The sequence below is a fragment of the Pimephales promelas genome, chromosome 7, assembly GCF_988280905.1.
Source record: "Pimephales promelas chromosome 7, fPimPro1.hap1.1, whole genome shotgun sequence".
Lineage (NCBI taxonomy): Eukaryota > Metazoa > Chordata > Actinopteri > Cypriniformes > Leuciscidae > Pimephales > Pimephales promelas.
In genome coordinates, this window is record NC_142775.1 from 40,620,363 (window position 1) to 40,641,072 (window position 20,710).

The following is a 20,710-nucleotide window of genomic DNA, read 5'->3' on the forward strand; positions in this document are numbered from 1 at the left end:
AAAACTGAGGAGCGTTTCTGCCAGTTTCTGCTTCGTCATCCTTCCTCAGTTTGTCTATCTGGAAATTAATGTGAAAAACAATTAACACGAAATACAAGGTAATTCAGCAGATTCTGACAAAAAGTGTTTCATTGTTTAAAGAAAAAATTACAAAAACTTAAAAATCCTCAGTGTTTCTGTCTTGTTTTCCAGCACAAATATCTAAACATTCTTAAATCAAGATACATTTTGATAGACAAATATTAAGTCTTGTATGCTGAAAAATGCATCAAAATTAAGTGAGTTTGTGCTTAAAACAAGATCAAACATGCAAATGGAATAAAAAAAATATCATCTTAATTCAAGAGAAAAACTATTTTCTTTTCTGACTCCACTGGCAGATATCCGTTTCTTCTTTTTTAAGCTTAAACTCACTTAATTAAAATACATGTATCATTAAATAAGATATACATCATTATATACAAAATACATCATTAAATAAGAGTACTATATCACAGTATATCAGACTGAATATGCCCCATTTCAGACCAAATCAACAACAATGATATAAGTTTACTTCTTTAACTCATTAGCTATACTAAGTAATTTGAGTAAATATTTTTTTGCACAAACCAAGTTATACTATTATACTAGTTATCAAAGAAGTATGAAAATAAGGCCAATCAATTACCAATACTGGGTGTTTATAAATAATAAAATGTTCATTCAGTTATAATGGACAAATAATTTATTAAAATAAAAGAGAGATGATACACAAAGGCGGAATAAACATATCTAAATAAAGACTTTTAACATATTAGCTTTATATCACCACAGTTTCTACTAAAGACAAGTTGTAAATGGACATTATCTCATAACGTAAAAAAATGATTTTTAAATAAACCAGTTTTATTGGAGTACGTTTTTCTACTGCAAAATTTCACATTTAATTCCCTTGCCTTTCCTTTAATAATTGTTTGTGTCATTTACTGTGGGTAAAAATCGTTTCTACACCAATTTAGTTTTTCAGTGCAGATGTCGAACAACAAAATGGCTTCTCAATAATGTGCACTGTAAGAAATACCTGATTAAATTTGATAAGCATTATCATTATATTTTGTTGTTAGTCGAGCACCTCAACGAGCGGCGTCTCGAATCCTGATGAAAAGATAACATATCGCATAAAGTCCAGAATGCACTGTGCCAACCCTAGAAGAACATTTCCAAGATGACACAAAATGATAAGAAAATATTTACAATACTGAAAAGCACCATTACGTTTCATAAAAATAATAATAAGTAATTGCACTTAATATTAGCAATTGATGTCACTCATGCTACTAGAGAAGCTGAGGAACACAGCGTCTGCATTTCACACTCTCGTTCATTAAGCAAATTCACTGATGATGCTCTTCCTCAGTGTTTCTGTCTCGTTTCCAGTTACAAATATATAAACTTTATAAAATCAAGATACATTATACAATGTATGAGTTTATTGAGAACAAACTTTAATGTTAGCTTGAGAAAGCCTGAAAGATTGTAAAAGCTTGATGTGTGAAATAGCCTAAATAGAGATAGAGCGAGAGAGAGAGATAGAGATAGAGCGAGAGAGAGAGAGAGAGAGAGAGAGAGATTGAGCGAGTTTGAATCAATTTTAAATACTAGGGAAAAGTATTTTTGAATACTAAGATTAAATACAGTTTTAAATAATAAGGTTTCTTAGAAAAATAGTTTGTTATGGAGTTTTTAGGGTGTTGCTAGGTTACCGTGGTGGTTGCTAGGCGTTACTTGGGTGGTTGTGCCAGGGCGCTGAAAAAAAAAAATCTTGAATTTAATGAAATTTGAATTAAATTAAATTTGAATTAAATTTGAAAAACCACACTGGCAGATAACTTTTCTTGTTTTAAGCATAGCTCGCTTAATTTGGGTGATTTTTTACTTAATATCTTCAATCATTTTGCTTCTCCAGTGAATCAATCTATCTTTATTTAAGAATGTTTTATAATTTGTACTTGGAAAAAAAAGACAACGATACTGAGAAAGACTTTTTCTTTTTCTTTTGAGGAGTTCACTGCTATTAATTAACATCAACTAATAATCTGTAATATACTCTTTACAGTATTTATTCATCTTTGTTAGCATTAGTTAATAAAAACAACTGTTCATTGTTAGTTCATGTTATCTGAGATTCAATAAATAATATTAACAAATGCAACTTTTGATTCAAATAATGTACTGGTAAATGTTAGACTAACTCATGCATTAATCTTAATGTTAATTCAACATTTACTAATATATTAATTAAATAGATATTATTTAATAGAGCTAAGCTGACATCAATAACCAGTTGTATTTTAATTTACAAAGACTGATAAAAAAACACATGTATTTCACCAATGTTAGTTAATGCATTAATTAGGACCTTATTGTTAAGTTATATCAATTAATTGAATCAGTCTTAAATGTCTCTTAATGATGAAAAAAAGCACAAACAAAAGAGCCAAAACATTAAATTGACAAACAACCATGACTAACTTATGCATTAATCTTAGTTAATGTTAATTCAACATTTACTAATACATTATTAAATAGATAAGCTAACATCAATAACCAGTTTAATTTAAGTTTAAAGTTAAAGTTTAATTTACTACCGTTAACAAAGACTGATAAAAAAACACATGTATTTCACCAATGTTAGTTAATGCATTAATTGGGACCTTAAGTTACATTAATTAATTGAATCAGCCTCTTAATGATGAAAAAAAGCACAAACAAAAGAGCCAAAACATTAAATTGACAAACAAGCTTGTGTAGAAATTAGTGAAGTTTGCAGAGAACTCAATTTCCGATTGACTTTAAGATCAATTCCCAAGAATACATCCATTAATGTAACCAACTTTCCTGCTTCATGGATTAATACATCACGTTTTCATATTTACAAGACGGTCCATAGAAAGTGTCCAAAAACACATTGTGCTTCCAAAAGATATATATTTTTTGTATAAACAGCACATACACTCTTTAAGGCAGTTCTTCGGGCATGTCTGTAAAGTTAGTTTGTCCCAAAACCATAGGCCGTAAAAAAATATGAACATGACGTCACCCGTGGGTTGCTGAAGAGCATTTTTTGAAGCCCAAAGTGGGCGGAGCCGGTCGTCGCCATCTTGGACGCATCACTCCCGGATAAACGCAAATGCGCAGCGAGGCAGATTAGCTGAGGTGACGTGATGCTAAACGGCTAGTAGTGACATCCTGTCACTCAAGTGGCCACGCCCTTAATTATGCAGAACTTTAAGGCTTAATATAATTTAAACGGATGAGTTATAAAAATATTCACCCCCCTCACAGTTGTCATTAAGGGCAACATTAGCGATATAGACCAAAGCCAGTTTTTGCACCAGGCTGTAAACATGTTTATTTCTGCTGTAAAGTTGGGCGTTTTAACATGCGGGTCTATGGGAGTGACTTTCTTTTGCAGCCAGCCCCTAGTGGCCAGTGGAGGAACTGCAGTTTAAATCACTTTTTGGATTCAAGAGAGAACAATCGCTTGATCAAAACACGTAGACGTACGTTGACCGGCTGTCGCTTCCCACAACGTTCTTGGCGGTGCACTTATAGACGCCGTTGTCTTTAGCGGAAGGGTTTTGTATGACCAGTGAACCCTGTGGATGGAGATACTTGTTACCGTAAAGACGTGGCTGGACGCCGACCTTCAGTTGAAGACCGTCAGGCATTTCCCAAACCACCTCGGCTTTCGGTGTGGCGAGAGGCATGCAGTTTAGCTGAACCGCTACACCGGGACGGGCGTAGGTTACCGGCGCGGGTCCTCTGGTTATTCGCGGAGGATACGCGATTACGATCACCGAAACCGACAGACTGGAAGATCCAAATTCATTGATTGTCTGGCAGACGTACATTCCCCTGTCATACACAGATGTCCGTTCTACGGATAAAGTCCCGTTGTTCAAAACAGCGTAACGACCCGTCGCCTGCGACCTTGTTAGGACGACTCCGTTCGGTAAAGTCCATGTGAGTTTAGGTAACGGATAACCGGCGGACAAACAGTTAAGCTGCAGATTCTCACCGTTTATGATGCTAACGAGTGAGCTGTATTGGTTTATGATGTCTGGTTTTCTGTCGGACTGTAACGTCACAGTCCGCTCGACGTATCCAGCGCTGTTTCGCCCAACGCACCGATAACGGCCAACCTCAGAAACCGTCGGCTCTCGAATGACCAGCGTTCCGTCAAACCGGTGATTGAACCGGAAAATGCTGGTTCCCTTTAGAAGAGAAGTCCCGTTCGGGAGGATCCATGTGATCTCCGGAGTCGGTTTTCCTTCTATTGAACAGTTTAGACTCAATAGTTTCCCGTCGGTAAGCGAGACGGACTCTGTGGGAAGACTTCTCAAGCGTGGCTTTTCAACTTCCTCGGTCACCTCAAGGTGAACCTGGAGTTTGGTTTCTCCGGCTTCATTGCGTGCGATGCAAAGCAACGTAGCAGAATCGCTAATCCGCGCCGCATGGATGTCCAGGGATCCGTTGAGGTGGACCGTGACCCGTGAGCCGTAGTACGGCGCGGGAAGCACGACGTTGTTGGGAAACACCCACATGATCTTTGGAACTGGGTTCCCGTTTGCTTTGCAGTCTAAAAGCACATGCTGGTCCTTCACGACAGTTTTACGGATGATCCCGGGACTCTCGGATCCGTTGATGACCGGCGGCGACACGAGGACTTCAACATAAACGACTTTCTTGTCCATTCCCACAACATTCGTAGCTAAGCAAGTATAATTTCCGGAGTGAAACCTTTGGATTTTCTGAATGTGTAAAGTGCCATCGTTGGAGACCTGGTAGTTTTCGGATACTGGCGCTATGACGCGTTGATCCGGAGACGTCCATGTGATTCTGGGAATCGGTTCTCCTTTGGCGCTACAGTTCAGGACGGCTGTTTCCCCGTAAGGAATTTTGATTACGCTGTAAGCGTTGTTTCGAATGATCGGAGAATCCGCTAGTACCTTGATGTGAACCTTCATTTCGTCTTTCCCAATCCGATTCTCGGCATAGCACGTGTAGTCGCCTTCCTCTTTCATTCCAACTTTGTTTAAATATAACGTGCCGTTGTCGAACATCACGTATCTCTTGGTGCGGATCGAGTTATCGTGGGACTGTGCGATGCTGTTCACCATGGTACCGTCGGGGAGACTCCACGTGATTTCTGGATTGGGAAAACCTGAAGCGACGCAGTCCACTTTGAGCTCTCCTCCGTACGACACCTTGTGGTCGCTCAGGGACTTGCGGTCGATTTTAGCGGCTTTCATCATCACGTTGACTTTAAGGAGGACGTAGTCGTCACCCATCTTGTTTCTGGCCACACAGAGATAGTCGCCCTCATCGTTCTCGGCCACTGACGTGATGGTTAGGGTGCCGTTAGCGAACACTTTCATTCTGCGATCAAAGCTGAAACGAGACATAAAGAGAGAGGTCACATGCTGATACTAGTATTACCTCTTAAGTGTCACCGGCGGGCCCAAATCTATTACATACTATGGCAACCTATATATCATTTGAAAGCTTACAATCTCTAGATTCCATATTTGCTGATTGGAGAGGAGCTGTAATTTATCAATTTGCAACATGAATATTTTTAACATTTTCATACTTCTAAGGCGTGTTTAGACCAAATAGTGATGAACATGAAAAATCATGAAAGAACAGTTTGTTTGTTGAGTTCAAAAGATAGCATCCATTCAATTATTTTAGAAAAAAAGATCTGAATTTTTTCAAATATTAAAAAATAATGATAGATTCACCATTTGCGATGTGGCAGAGGGCTATACTGCACATAATTGTTCCTTTTATGTTTCTTAGAGGTTGAATTCATTTCAAAATCAGCCAAACTTCTCATATTACTTCCGAATAGGATGTCTACTTCATAAATTGTATGAAAATTGTGGTTCATATCACTCAAAACACATATGGAAATTGATGTGCCTCATATGGGTCTGGTTGAGCCCTAGTGGAAGCGTTCGGTACTGCGCCCAAACACAATCTCACTGAAAGCTCTTTTTTTTTTTGAGATATCAACCTAAAATTTGAAACACAACTTGTTTAGATTTTTGGCTTTGATATTTTTGCAGTTTTAGAGTCACCAAGGTTTTAAAAATATATATTTTATAAAAAATATGAATAATTAAATTTTTTACATTGTACATTTTCATAAACTCAAACTTCACTTTCTTCCTTTATTTCACTTCTACAAAAATCTGCCAAATCTCTTCTTTAAAACGAGACCAATCTTACGCCTATATTCCAAAGCTTTCTTGAATTACAACCATTTAAGTTCGAAATGTGCATTTTTATGTATATTCAAAAAAAGGGGCGTGACATTTAACAGAAAGTGCTCATATAATAGGAGGAATCACATTTTCATTGACGATCTTTAGAGATTAAAGAGCTCTAAAGATATACAAGATATATTTTTCCAAAAAATTATATTATAAAATACATTTGGATTAAAAATCATTTCAAGGGTAACAGAGTATCACGACCAATCAAATCTACCATGTGTTTTTGAGATATAAGAACTCTAAACTTCATTCCAGTGAAATATAACATTTACATTGTTTTTTTATCCAAGATTTATAAAAAAAAAGAGCATATTTACTCTTTTTGAAATTCTTGATTTCTAGTGCCAGAAGCCAAATTGTCAGCAAACCACTCACATATACACATAAACAAGGCCTATTTCCATCTCTACAGTGGCACATATGCAAAACGGTCTATTTTAGTAGTGGTCTTTTACGTTTTATCCAAACGTAATAAAAATGTGTGGTAGAACCAAAAATTTTCACAAGAATCCTAATGATATCAAGGCTGCATGGTCTCTATATAAGCCCGAGAAGATCACAGAGACCACTGGTGCCAATGTTTTCAATCATCGACTGTCAAACAAATGTTGTTACTTCAGATCTAATGTCTCATTTTTGCCACACTGCAGAGTTGTTTTTGATTTCCTTCTGTATCCATTTATATTCTTCTCATTTGCCTGTCATCTGTAATTAATTACGCTTCATGCTGTTTTGCTATTTTGTTAATCATGCTCTATATCCAACAGCGTATATGGAGATAATTAAAGCACTGATCCATGATCATTTCAAAGACATATAAATGGCCTCTTTACAAGTGAAATGAGTCACAACATGCTGTTGCGCTCAAACTGAGGGCGTTATTATATATTTAACTTCACTATCATTTAATTCTCATCATTCAGCCTCTTTGCATTAGATTGTCAGACTGAATCGTGCCACTCATACGCTTCAGATTAGGCCAAACTGATCATGGATCTTGAAATGCAAGTATCCTAAACAGTAGAGCCAGACCGATATATCGGCCGGCCGATATTAGGCATTTTCCAAAATATCGGTATCGGCAGTTATAATGGCCGATAAATAATTATTTTAACAAATAAAATAAAAATGGACGAAACACGCTTCAATCATCTCTCCTTGGCCTGTTATATTGAAAATGTATGTTTTACAATTTGCATTATGATGTTATCCATTGCTAACTTATGGCTCATCATAGACTAGCCAACCACAAAGCTAGCTAACGCCACTATCATCAGTGGAAGACCGCTAACGTTAACATTAATGAGCTTGGAAACCACAATGAACTTTTTCTGCCTAAATAAAGTAACGATTACCGTATTTATAACTAGCATATCTCTAGTTACAGTCCCTGCATTGTAAAATGTAAGTTATACTTGCGAGGAGTGAACATTTAGACATAGAGAAAAAGTATCAAACGTATCTTGAATGTTTTACACGTGTGTGAAATCCAACAATATTTAATAAAAAAAAAATATCGGCCGATATATCGGAATATCGGATTTTAAAACCCAAAAATATTTGTATCGGTATCGGCCTTCGAAATCCTTTATCGGTCGGGCTCTACTAAACAGTCTAAAAACACTCAATAGGCATTGCTGACCCCTGCAAAATTGACCCCTGTAAGCACATATCCCAAACATAAACATGGTACTACGCTAATTCCTGTACCTGTAATATGCATCAACCAGTTTTTTCGAAGGTGTCCTCCAGATGATCCTAGGATTGGGGCTTCCAGTGGCCGAACAGTCGAGACTCAGTCGAGATCCGTATCGGACATCAGTGTTGTTTGCGGAAGCGGACGTGATCCTGGCGGAAGTCGAGCTCCTCTTCACCTGCAGATTTACAATCCTTTTAACCACGCCCACAGAATTCACAGCAACACATTCGTAATTCCCAGAATCCTTCTCCGTAGGATTGCGAATAAACAGCGTCCCGTTGGGGAAAACAAACAAGTTGCTGTTGATGAACTGCGAGGGGCGAAGCTGCGTGCCGGTTACCGTGACCCATCGGATTGCGGGACTTGGCGAGCCTTTAGCGGTGCAGTGAACGAACGCCGACTGGCCGTCAGAGACGGTGTGGTTTTCCCAACGCTGCTCTTGGATCTTGGGAGGCAACGCTGCAATTTGGAGCCTCACGGAAAGCATGTCGGCTCCGGCAGCGTTGCTCGCTATGCATTTGTAGACGCCCCTGTCCAGGTAATTGGTGTCTTTGACTTGAAGCGTTCCATTGGCGAAGAGCGTGATCTTCTGTTCGCTGGTACTAGCGGCGCGCACCACCGAACGGTTTGGAAGCACCCAGCTGATGTTTGGGATTGGGAGACCTTGTGCTTGGCATTCCAAGAGTGCACTGTTTCCCAGGAACACCGTCACATCTTGATGACGTGGAAGGGTCACCTTGGGCCCGTGGGCCGACACCACCAGGGTCACCATCATCTTATCAATGCCGTGTAGATTGCGAGCGCTGCACAGGTACTGCCCGCGGTCCTGAAGCTGAACGTTACGGATGACAAATGTGCCGTTGGACTGGACTTCAAACCGCTGGATTCTGGTGTTGGTTGACATGATAGCTCCTGTGGAAAAGAAAATGTGAGGAGTGAGTGAAGAGCTGCGACAAATATACAGAGAAAAAGAGAGAGAGCGGGATTGAAGTGTCAAAATTTAGGAGTAGTTCACTTTTCAAAAAACTTTTGCTGATAATTTACTCACCCCCATGTCATCCAAGATGTCCATGTCTTTCTTTCTTCAGTCGAAAAGAAATTAAGGTTTTTGATGAAAACATTCCAGGATTTTTCTCCATATAATGGACTTCAATGGGGTCCAAACGGTTCAAGGTCCAAATGAGAGTTTCAGTACAAACTGCAAACTGTTCAAAGGGCTTTAAACGATTCCAGACGATCTTATCAAGCGAAACGATCACTCATTAAAAGCAAAAACAAAAAAAAAACAAAAAACAAAACAAAGTTTAAGTTTTATATAAAAAATGAACTTTTTCCAAGTCAATTAGTTCGTTTCGTTAGTTGAATGAACAAAATGACTCGGAAAAAGATTCGTTCATTTTGATGAACGAGTTCGAACAGGAGAGTCACAAACGCGCATCACAGAACAGAGCAAGGCGAGCATTTGAGCTTATAAAACTAAAACTTTTGTATTTATTTTTTAATTGGCCGATCGTTTCGCTTGATAAGACCCTTATTCATCGTCTGGTGTCGTTTAAAGCCCTTTGAACAGTTTGCAGTTTGCACTGAAACTCTCATTTGGACCTTGAACCGTTTGCATTACATGCAGAAAAATCCTGGACTTTTTTCCCCATCAAAAACCTTAATTTCTTTTCGACTGAAGAAAGAAAGACATGGACATCTTGGATGACATGGGGGTGAGTAAATTACCAGCAAAAGTTTTTTCAAAAGTAAACTCCTCCTTTAAAGTATCAAGATAATTTTTGCTTTATGCATTAAAATTATACTGTATATTCTGCATATGTTGAAACTGTAAGTACTGGCGCGTTACCTGTGGAGACTTTAGTCCAGGTCAGGAGGGGCTTCGGCTCCCCCACAGAATCGCATGGTAACTGCACATCTGTCCCAGCATTCACAGTGACCGTGTGCAGTTTGGCGGCAGCGATTCTGGGTCTCATTTGCAGGACGGGAAGAGTTTGCGATCCTTGAGATGAAAGAACTGCACTCGACTGTCTGTTTATGGATTGGGAAATCTGAATTTGGTTGTTTGATGCAATTGTGGGACTTGGGTCGGCTGATCTAGCAGTTGCTGTCAATGTTTTAGGGGCTGTAGTTGATTTGATGTTGTTGACAGAGTTTAAATCCGTGGTCATGGGAAGGATTCTGGGTCTCATATTGACAGATGGGTTTCTAATATGATAGTATGGATACCTGTGATTAGTAATGGGAATTCTTTCCCTGTGCCTGGAATCTATGTAGTTCGTTCCAGGATTTCTTGAGTAAAATGGGATTCTGTTGTCCGGTAAGAGATAACTGGGTGTTAACTTTACAACATGTGTAGTTGTAGAATATAATTTGGATGCTGTCGCCAGTGTAGTAGATGGTGGTATTGTTCTAATAAGTTGGGTTGTGATGGGAATCATGACTGTAGTTGCTGGAAACGTAATTGTGGGCAGTGAAGTTGTAGGTTCTTCATTAGAAATCAAGTTTGGCATCACATTGGTTTTACTGCGAGTAATATGGGTTGGCATTCGTGAACTTGTAGCTAAAGACTTGATTTGTGTCCCAACAGACTCTGCTGTTGAGGATAAAGATACCGTGTCGTGAACTGATTCTTCTTCTTTAAAGTTTGGATTTGGTTGTGAAAGCGAGTAGTCTTGGGGTTGTGGCATGGAGGTCACATTAGATTCTTTTGCACTAGTTGCTTCCAATGTGTCCTCTCTTAGATCATCTCTAAAGTGTGATTCAGGTAAGTTCACGAAATCCGGCCCGTCTGCGTCCAATGTAAAGTTGTCTTTTGGTAACGCTGTTGGAAGCGTGCTTGTGAACTCCTGCCAAGCAGTTGTCATTGGGACAGTTTCAGTTTCAGTGCCATATCGAGATGTTGGAGGTACACTCATGTACTCATCCATCTCCTTGGCGGATGCAACGCTTTCAACCTCTTCCTCCTCTAAAGAAGTAATGTCTTCATTGTCTAGCCCTGAAACCCCAGACCCTGTCGCCAATGTTGTTCTCATGGGGTGAGATGTAGAGCTTGTCATCTCTTGAATTTGGAGGAAATTACTTGCCTTTACTTTGTGGATGTCTAGACCAGTGTTCTCAATTGCAATCTCCTCAATGGCATTCGTTAACTCTCTCTGCACTGTAGGATGAAAGTGAGACGTAAATGGATGGACTGACGTGCCTTCAGATAGGGTTGCAGGGTATAAATGGGTAGTACTCGTATATTCAGCAGTTACTAGGATAGTTGGATGGATTGACGTGCTTTCAGGAGATGTGTGAGCAGTCGTAGTAGCCGGATGGATCGATGTGTCCTCTGTTTTCAAAGCTACAGTTGGTCCATGAACTCCTGCAACTGTAGATGTTACCCAAGGTCTTCGTCTAGCAAGGTTTGGCATTGGCCTTCTGAGTTTTATTCGTCGTCTGCCTCCAAATCTTCGCCTGGAGCTCCATTGATCTCTTGTTGGGCTAACGCTGCCGGTTGATGTGGTAGGAAATGAAGTGCTTTCAAGCGGTCCAGAATCAAACCCCCCAATCTGCGACTCCACACCAGTCTTTCCGGAGAAATTAAGTGTCTCAGACTTCGGTTTGATGACAGACCCGGAGTTTACTTGGTCGTTCTCTGCACTTATGGTACTCACATACCCTCCTTCAGCTACATCCACCTCTGTCATAACATAATGAGGTCCAGATGTGGGATTTGAGTCTGAGCTAGTGTGTAATTCTGGAAGTGCCGTTTTGTAGATGTTATAATTTTGTGTAATTGCATGCGTGTGGTAAACATCCGTTTGGCGTGGAGTGCCAAAAGTGGTCGAGTCCTCCGGTAGACCGGAGTCGCCAGAAGAACTCTCGGTGTTGTCAATCGATCCCGGATGATCTTCATTCCCCATCTGTGGACTTTTATGGCCAATGTGATTTGATGAGTTTCTCGGAGAGGTTTTCTCTCGGATTTTGGACAAAAGCTTGGCCCATTTCAGGGGGTCTATTTTGGGCTTCCCGTTAACAGTTCTTTGATTTGTGATGGCTCCATGCACGCCCTTTCTAAAGGGTCGCCTACGGCGAAATTTGCCTTTCGGACCCCTCCTTCGATTCATAAAGCTTCTGTTAGGTTCAGAACCATCTCCAGAAGCATCTTCCACATCTTCCAAAAAGGCCTTTACCTTAGTGGACACTCCCGCAGCGGACTGAGGTCTGACGGGATACTGTCGCAGCGGCTGAATTACTCTCCGTCTCAAGACGGTTAGCTTAGTAGCCAGTACATCCACACCATGCTGGTTCATGGCGACACATTTGTAATATCCACTGTTGTTAAGCTGACTATGAGGAAGGAACAAAGTCCCATTGGAAAAGATTAAAGCCTTGGATGTATTTGCATTGGCGTTCAGTACATTGCCATCTGGAAAGATCCAATTCACCACCGCATCTGGTGTTGCCGTAGTAAGACACGGCACAGAAGCGGACTCGCCAACGAACTTACTTAAAGCATTCCCAACCTGTTGACCTGGAAGAGGGCTTGAAGAGTCCATAACTGATAAGCGGAAAGGCAGAACATCGATATCTCCTGCAATCTCGGCAATGCAGTAATATACGCCAGAGTCTCGGTGCTCGACGGATTTAACGTGAAGCTTGCCGCTTCTAGAGACGCTCACTCTGTTATCGGCCGAGCTAAACGTAGCTTTAATATTCGAGCCATCGGGCATCATCCATCGAACGGCTGCATTTCCAGAGCTTTGCACACGGCAGTCCATTTCAATCACACCACCGACTACACAACTGAAGCTCGTTTGGGTTTTATTATCGTCTTCAATCATGACCCAAGGTCTGACGAGCTCCTTGTCTGTGGTGGTGGTCAAATGAGTGTTGAGAATGAGTCTCACACTTTTGGAGGAGGAATACGGTCTGTTTAACTTGATGTTCATGAAGGACTGCATGAGCCAAGGTGGATGGGTTAAAACATTAGCTCGGACGCCGGTGTAAAAGTAGGAGTCCTTTTCGATGTCCTGTCTGTATCTGTAGCTCAGCTCCGGCTCTCTGCTCAGCATGATCTCTCGTCGCAGATGCATGGGAACTTCGCTGTAGTAAGCGAGAAGCCTCCAAAAGCTTTCATAGCTGTCTCTATCCACAGGACACTCCACGTCAAAGAATAGCGTCATGTTAGCAGCGATCTGCATTGATTTAGTGTAATTCCAGCTGATTTTAGTGGCCTCTCTTGGTTCGAGTATTTGGCAGATCAAGTCCACTTTAGTCCCATGCTCGTCGGATAAACCAAAGGAGACATTTCCAAACGGTGGTTTGATCCTGTCGATGGGCAGAAGTTCACTGATGCTGTCCTCATGCGAGATGTTTTTTCCTGGCGAGTTGATAGCTGGTCCAGAGCAGATGAACTCTTTAAGATCCGAGATGTCGTGCCCTTTAAGGTGTTTAGGAAACGAGCAACGCGGACAGAGCTGACCGCTGACAAACGTTCTGTCCTTCTTGCATTTCATCACCCCTTGGAAAAGGAAACAGAGTTTGTACTTCACTCAGTGTACCAACAAGTCATAGACCTAAACAGCAGATACATTTTTTTATGTTTATTAAAGGAGTAGTTCATTTACTCGCCCCCATGTCATCCAAGATGTCCATGTCTTTCTTTCTTCAGTCGAAAAGAAATTAAGGATTCCAGGATTTTTCTCCATATAATGGACTTCAATGGGGTCCAAACGGTTTAAGGTCCAAATGAGAGTTTTAGTGCAAACTGTTCAAAGGGCTTTAAACGATTCCAGACGATGAATAAGGGTCTTATCAAGTGAAACGATCACTCATTTAATAAATAAATAACAAAGTTTAAGTTTTATAAGCTCAAATGCTCGACTTGTTCTGTGATGCACGTTCGTGACTCTCCAGTTCGAACTCGTTCGTCATTTGGATCATTCGACAAACGAAATGAACGAATTGATTCTGAAAACGATTTGATGAATGAATTCGAACAGGAGAGGCACTGAAACTGTCTTTTGGGCCTTGAACCGTTTGGACCCCATTGAAGTCCATTATATGGAGAAAATCCTGGAATGTTTTCATCAAAAACCTTAATTTCTTTTTCGACTGAAGAAAGAAAGACACGGACATCTTGGATGACACGGGGGTGAGTAAATTATCAGCTAAAGTTTTTTTTTTTTTAAAGTGAACTACTCCTTTAAGCTTATTATGCTTTCTCTATTTGCTTGCGTTATTAAATTCCTGTACCTGGAAACTTCTGTCAAATCAACCTGAAAAAGCTGAAAATCTCTTGTATCTTAGTTATATTGTATTTATTTGTTCTTTTGCTTGTTATATGATTATTTTTTCTTATTTTATTACTGACTGTTCACTTGTCTTTAATAATGTTTTACATTTATATTAGTTAGGCTAATAGTTTTAGCTGTGTTACCAAAATTGGAATAGAGAACTGTGAAAATTTGGTCAAATCAAATCAAATTCTGTATCAAAATTTATAGGCAAGATAAGTAGTTTGTTCAGGCATGGTTTGTAGGGAATTACAAACCTGCGCACATATATTAAAACGAGCATAATTATAGGATCAGTTCTTAATGCGCATGTGAACGCCATCAGCGTTTATCACAGGTTCAGTTTAAAGTCTGTTTAGAGAGAACGGTGTCGTCTTAGCAAATGATCATTTCGACGGAAGTGAATCAATCAAAACTAACTTTAGCTGGAAAATAACATTATTCAAGAACCGCTATAAAAACAAACCTATCTCTGTAAAGCTGCTTTGAGACAATTTACATTGTTAAAAGCGCTATATAAATGAGGATGACTTGACCTGAATGTTCTCTGGTATCTACAGTAACATTTTGGAGTCATTACTGCCCGTTTTTTTGTTTCATGGCTGGTAAAAAATAGACATTTTTTAGGCCCTGCTTACATTCATAGAGTGTTAAGCATTTAAAATGCAACACACAGTGATGAGGTCGTCGGATTTTTAAAAATGATCAATTCTAATCATACTGAATTTAAATTGTAAGCATTTTCATTACACATGACATGTGAAACTCGAAATATTTGAATATTGTGCAAAAGTTCATTTATTTCAGTAATTCAACTTAAAAGGTGAAACTAATATATTATATAGACTCATTACATGCAAAGTGAGATATTTCAAGCCTTTATTTGTTATAATTTTGATGAGTAGCCCTCAAACCGTATTCACTTTATAGCCCTTAATCCTGTAATTGTGGACAAATGTGGGCACAGAGGACTTTTTATTTATTATAAATGTTATATCACTATCTTCGATAAAGTTTTGTCTGTCCATTTATAGAGTTTTTTTTTTTATTTTGGGGGTATTTTTGAATTTATTTACATCAAAAAGTACCATATTTTATATGTAAATTATGCTTATTTTTGTGTTTTATTATTTAAATATCATTCCAATAAGTTCTTAGAGCTAAAACCTAAAGATGAAGTGACTTTGCTGTTATTTTGGCTTATTTTAGAATGCTCTAAATTACAGTTTTTCCCATTCATTTCTATGGGTGCCCATTTTTGACCCAAATACAAGATTAAGGAGTTTTTTTCACCCACTTAACATTTGTAGAATTGAGTCAAAAAAAATTGTGTGTGTTCAGGATGCAAACTTAGGAAAAGTAGCCAAGTCTTGTACCGCTCAGATCAAGGGAAGTATTTTTAAAAAATAAATCAAAACTATTTTGCCCAGAATACGGTTTTAGGGTTATGGCTTACAGTTTATGAAAATTAGTAATCCATAATCATCACAATTCTAACAAATAAAGGCTTGAAATATCTCACTTTGCATGTAACGAGTCTATATAATATATTAGTTTCACCTTTTAAGTTGAATTACTGACATAAACAAACTTTTGCACCATATTCTAATTTTTCGAGTACAACCTGAACATTATTCTTCTGCCGCTGCACAAACACTGAGATTTTCTTCAGGAAATTCAAATGCATTTGATAACAGAGTGAACATCTGAAGCCCTAACAAACAGATGATTTACCTGCATTTCTTGCGCTCCAGTCCTGTAACCAGCCCATGCGGCAGTCGCAGCTCCACGGGTTCCCGCATAAGAAGAGGTTCTCCAGCTGAGGCATGTTCTCCAGCAGGTTTGGGGGTAGCGAGCGCAGGAGGTTGTCCGAGAGATACAGATGCTTCAGGCTGGACACGGGGAAGCGCTGTAGTAGCGAGAAGGTGCTGAACGTAGCATGATGGAGCTTTTGGAGAAAGTTGGCCTCTAGGTGGAGCAAACGAAGCGACGTCATCCCACTGAACGCATCCGGGTGGATGAACTCGATGGGGTTGTGGTCCAGATGAAGCCTAATGAGGCCCGTCAAACCAGAGAAGGTGTGCCCGGTAATGACTCTCAGTTTGTTGTAGCTCATTTTTAAAACCTGCAGGAAATACACATTCACTCTTTGGCAGCGAACTCGGAGTTATTATGTCCTATGAGCAACCCAAGTGCACACTTTTAATTTACTAGCCAGAACTAATTAATTACAACTAAATTGAGTGCTAGATTGCTTCTTTTACCTGCAACGAAACCAGGTCCTGAAAAGCACCATCTGATATTTTCTGCACATTGTTGCCGTGCATCATCAGTAGCTCCAGCTTCCGAAGGCCACCAAAAGAGACGTCTGTGATGTGATTTATAGCGTTGAACCTGTTAAATAGTAAAAGCATTGTTATTAATCATATTTTAAAATTAAGTTGCATTTTATCATCAGCATGGAAGCTTGTTTCTGCCACAGACTGAAAGGGAATTGCAACTTTTCTTCTCAAATTTCTGACTTTTTTTATAACTCATTCACCACAACAGTGAGAAAAATAACCTTTTATTTTATTCTATTCTGTGGCAGAAACAAGCTTCCAAATTAGTTATTTCTTTACATTGAAGTTATATTATAACCAAAAATGCTCTATTTTTATGCACACATATATCGGGGATGACCTGGGCTAGTTGCCACATGGATAAGTTGTTTCAAGGTCTACATTTTAGTAATTCAGCAAGGTTTTGAGTCAAAAGTCACGTGATGTAAATGATTGTTGTCTCTCTAGCAATGATTTTATGTTGATTTCAAAATTTGTATTCTATCCCCAAACTTTGTAAGCTTGTTTACGCCGAGCAAAAAAAAAAAAATAAATGTAATAATTGCAACTTTATCTCGCATTTCTTTTTTCAAAGTAAAAAAACTACTTTTTTCTTGCAATTGCGAGTTTATATCTCAGAATTATGACTGTTTTTCTTAGAATTGTGAGAAATAAACTTGCAATTGTGAAACACTTTATATAAACTAGAAAGAATGTATCAGGCTGACTTTATATCTCGCAATTCCGACTTTATATCTCGCAATTCTGACTTTATATCTCGCAATTCTGACTTTATATCACACATTTCTGACTTTATATCTCGCAATTCTGACTTTATATCTCGCAATTCCGACTTTATATCTCGCAATTCTGACTTTATATCACACATTTCTGACTTTATATCTCACAATTCTGACTTTATATCTCACAATTCTGACTTTATATCTCGCAATTCCGACTTTATATCTCGCAATTCTGACTTTATATCTCGCAATTCTGACTTTATATCTCGCAATTCTGACTTTATATCTCACAATTCTGACTTTATATCTCGCAATTCTGACTTTATATCTCGCAATTCTGACTTTATATCTCGCAATTCTGACTTTATATCTCGCAATTCTGACTTTATATCTCACAATTCTGACTTTATATCTCGCAATTCCGACTTTATATCTCGCAATTCCGACTTTATATCTTGCAATTCGGACTTTATCTCGCAATTCTGACTTTATATCTCGCAATTCTGACTTTATATCACACAATTCGGACCTTATATCTCGCAATTCTGACTTTATATCTCGCAATTCTGACTTTAAATCACACAATTCGGACTTTATATCTCGCAATTCTGACTTTATATCTCGCAATTTTGACTTTATATCTCGCAATTCTGACTTTATATCTCACAATTCTGACTTTATATCTCACAATTCTGACTTTATATCACACAATTCCGACTTTATATCTCGCAATTCCGACTTTATATCTCGCAATTCTGACTTTAAATCACACAATTCGGACTTTATATCTCGCAATTTTGACGTTATATCTCGCAATTCTGACTTTATATCACGCAATTTTGACTTTATATCTCGCAATTTTGACTTTATATCTCGCAATTCTGACTTTATATCTCGCAATTCTGACTTTATATCTCGCAATTCTGACTTTATATCTCGCAATTCTGACTTTATATCTCGCAATTCTGACTTTATATCTCGCAATTCTGACTTTATATCTCGCAATTCTGACTTTATATCTCGCAATTCTGACTTTATATCTCGCAATTCTGACTTTATATCTCGCAATTCTGACTTTATATCTCGCAATTCTGACTTTATATCACGCAATTCTGACTTTATATCTCGCAATTCTGACTTTATATCTCGCAATTCTGACTTTATATCTCGCAATTCTGACTTTATATCTCGCAATTCTGACTTTATATCTCGCAATTCTGACTTTATATCTCGCAATTCCGACTTTTTATCTCGCAATTCCGACTTTATATCTTGCAATTTTGACTTTATATCTCGCAATTCTGACTTTATATCTCGCAATTCCGACTTTTTATCTCGCAATTCCGACTTTTTATCTCGCAATTCTGACTTTATATCTCGCAATTTTGACTTTATATCTCGCAATTCCGACTTTATATCTCGCAATTCCGACTTTATATCTCGCAATTCCGACTTTATATCTCGCAATTCCGACTTTATATCTCGCAATTCCGACTTTATATCTCGCAATTCCGACTGTATCTCACAATTCCGACTGTATCTCGCAATTCCGACTTTATATCTTGCAATTCCGACTTTATATCTCGCAATTCCGACTTTATATCTCGCAATTCCGACTTTATATCTCGCAATTCCGACTTTATATCTCGCAATTCCGACTTTATATCTTGCAATTCGGACTTTATATCTCGCAATTCTGACTTTATATCTCGCAATTCTGACTTTATATCTCGCAATTCTGACTTTATATCTCGCAACTCCGACTTTATATCTCGCAACTCCGACTTTAGATCTCGCAATTCCGACTTTAGATCTCGCAATTCCGACTTTATATCTCGCAATTCCGACTTTATATCTCGCAATTCCGACTTTATATCTCGCAATTCCGACTTTATATCTCGCAATTCCGACTTTATATCTCGCAATTCCGACTTTATATCTTGCAATTCGGACTTTATATCTCGCAATTCTGACTTTATATCTCGCAATTCTGACTTTATATCTCGCAATTCTGACTTTATATCTCGCAACTCCGACTTTATATCTCGCAACTCCGACTTTAGATCTCGCAATTCCGACTTTATATCTCGCAATTCCGACTTTATATCGCGCAATTCTGACTTTATATCTCGCAAACAGAGATATATATTCAAAGAGAAAAAAATACTTTTCTATTGCAATTGCAAATCTTAGAATTATGACGTTTTTTCTTGGAATTGTGATATATAAACTTGCAATTGTGAAAAAATGTATATAAACTATAAAGAATATATAAGCCTCGTTCCATTTTGACAGCTTGCTCAATATGATGCATCAAAGAGTTATAATAACTGCATAATTTTTCCATAGTCAAATATATGATCGTAACATAAACCTGCCATGCATTATACTAAAGAACACGATTAGAAGTGACTTACCCGAAATTAATGCGCAGAACTTGTTTGAAGATGCCCGCGGGCACGGTGGCGAGCGCACGAAAGGTGCAGTGAACTTCAGCGGACACCGAACACGCGCACTGACGAGGGCACACACCACTGGAGCCGCGAGAACTGACCAGCAGCATCAGCATCAGCCCGACACACACAGGAGAGCCCATGCTGAACGCCAGAGTGTGTGTGCGCTTCTCAAACCTTCTCGTTCCTCTATCACTGAGACACAGAGACACATCTTACACAGCCCACAGGTGTTCACAAAAAAATCACATCTATGGGGTCAGATATGCAGAGAAATATGGGTTTCTTATTCCTGCAGGATAAACTGAATATTTCAAGCTTATTTTTTCAATTTTGATTCGTCCATGAGATCTGGATTAGCTCCAAATTATAATCAAATTCCTTTTGCTATCCTTACTCAATTAAAATTATTTTTTTTGGAATTAAATTAAGAAAGCATGAAGACAAATTACAGCCTAACAGTTAATGTTTAATGATGAATGCATGACGACTTTTCTTAATATATCTAAATAACAATATATATATATATATATATATATATATATATATAACTAATCCAAATATCGAATATCCTTGTTATATATATATGAATATATATATATATATATATATATATATATATATATATATATAGTAATAAGTTCAGAATAAGCAAAGCAAGAGTAGCATTTTAATTTTAAATGTATATTTTCTCTATATGCAGCACAAGAACAAAACCAAAAGAATAACAAGTTTAAGATATATATATATATATATATATATATATATAAAGTTCTGTTCAAGTTTTCAGATTCTTAAAAACAAAATGAAACTCACCTTAAAGTTCACTTGTCGAGCCTTCATTTCCTTAAAGTAGACCAGCTTCTCCTAAAATGCACCATTAT

General features: G+C 38.4%; 1 protein-coding gene across 1 annotated transcript; it reads right to left on the reverse strand.

Moving 5' to 3' along the window:
* Positions 1–709: 709 nt before the first annotated feature.
* mxra5b (matrix-remodelling associated 5b) lies at positions 710–20,294 on the reverse strand. The gene is made up of 6 exons (XM_039687833.2): positions 19,791–20,294; positions 16,574–16,703; positions 16,044–16,434; positions 9,875–13,534; positions 8,037–8,937; positions 710–5,436 (listed from the first exon to the last, which is right to left on the reverse strand). Exons 1-6 carry the CDS (start codon positions 19,967–19,969, stop codon positions 3,531–3,533), a joined length of 7,167 nt encoding a protein of 2,388 aa, XP_039543767.2. The 5' UTR covers positions 19,970–20,294; the 3' UTR covers positions 710–3,530.
* Positions 20,295–20,710: the final 416 nt, after the last annotated feature.

What these genes read in the sequence shown, in the direction of transcription:
- mxra5b (XM_039687833.2), bottom strand. Translation starts at nt 19,969, where the DNA reads ATGGGCTCTCCTGTGTGTGTCGGGCTGATGCTGATGCTGCTGGTCAGT. An exon ending in GTTCTGCGCATTAATTTCGG is followed by an intron (nt 16,704 to 19,790) that starts GTAAGTCACTTC and finishes ACTATTTAACAG; the next exon opens with GTTCAACGCTATAAATCACA. An exon ending in CTGGTTGATGCATATTACAG is followed by an intron (nt 5,437 to 8,036) that starts GTACAGGAATTA and finishes GTCTCGTTTCAG; the next exon opens with CTTTGATCGCAGAATGAAAG.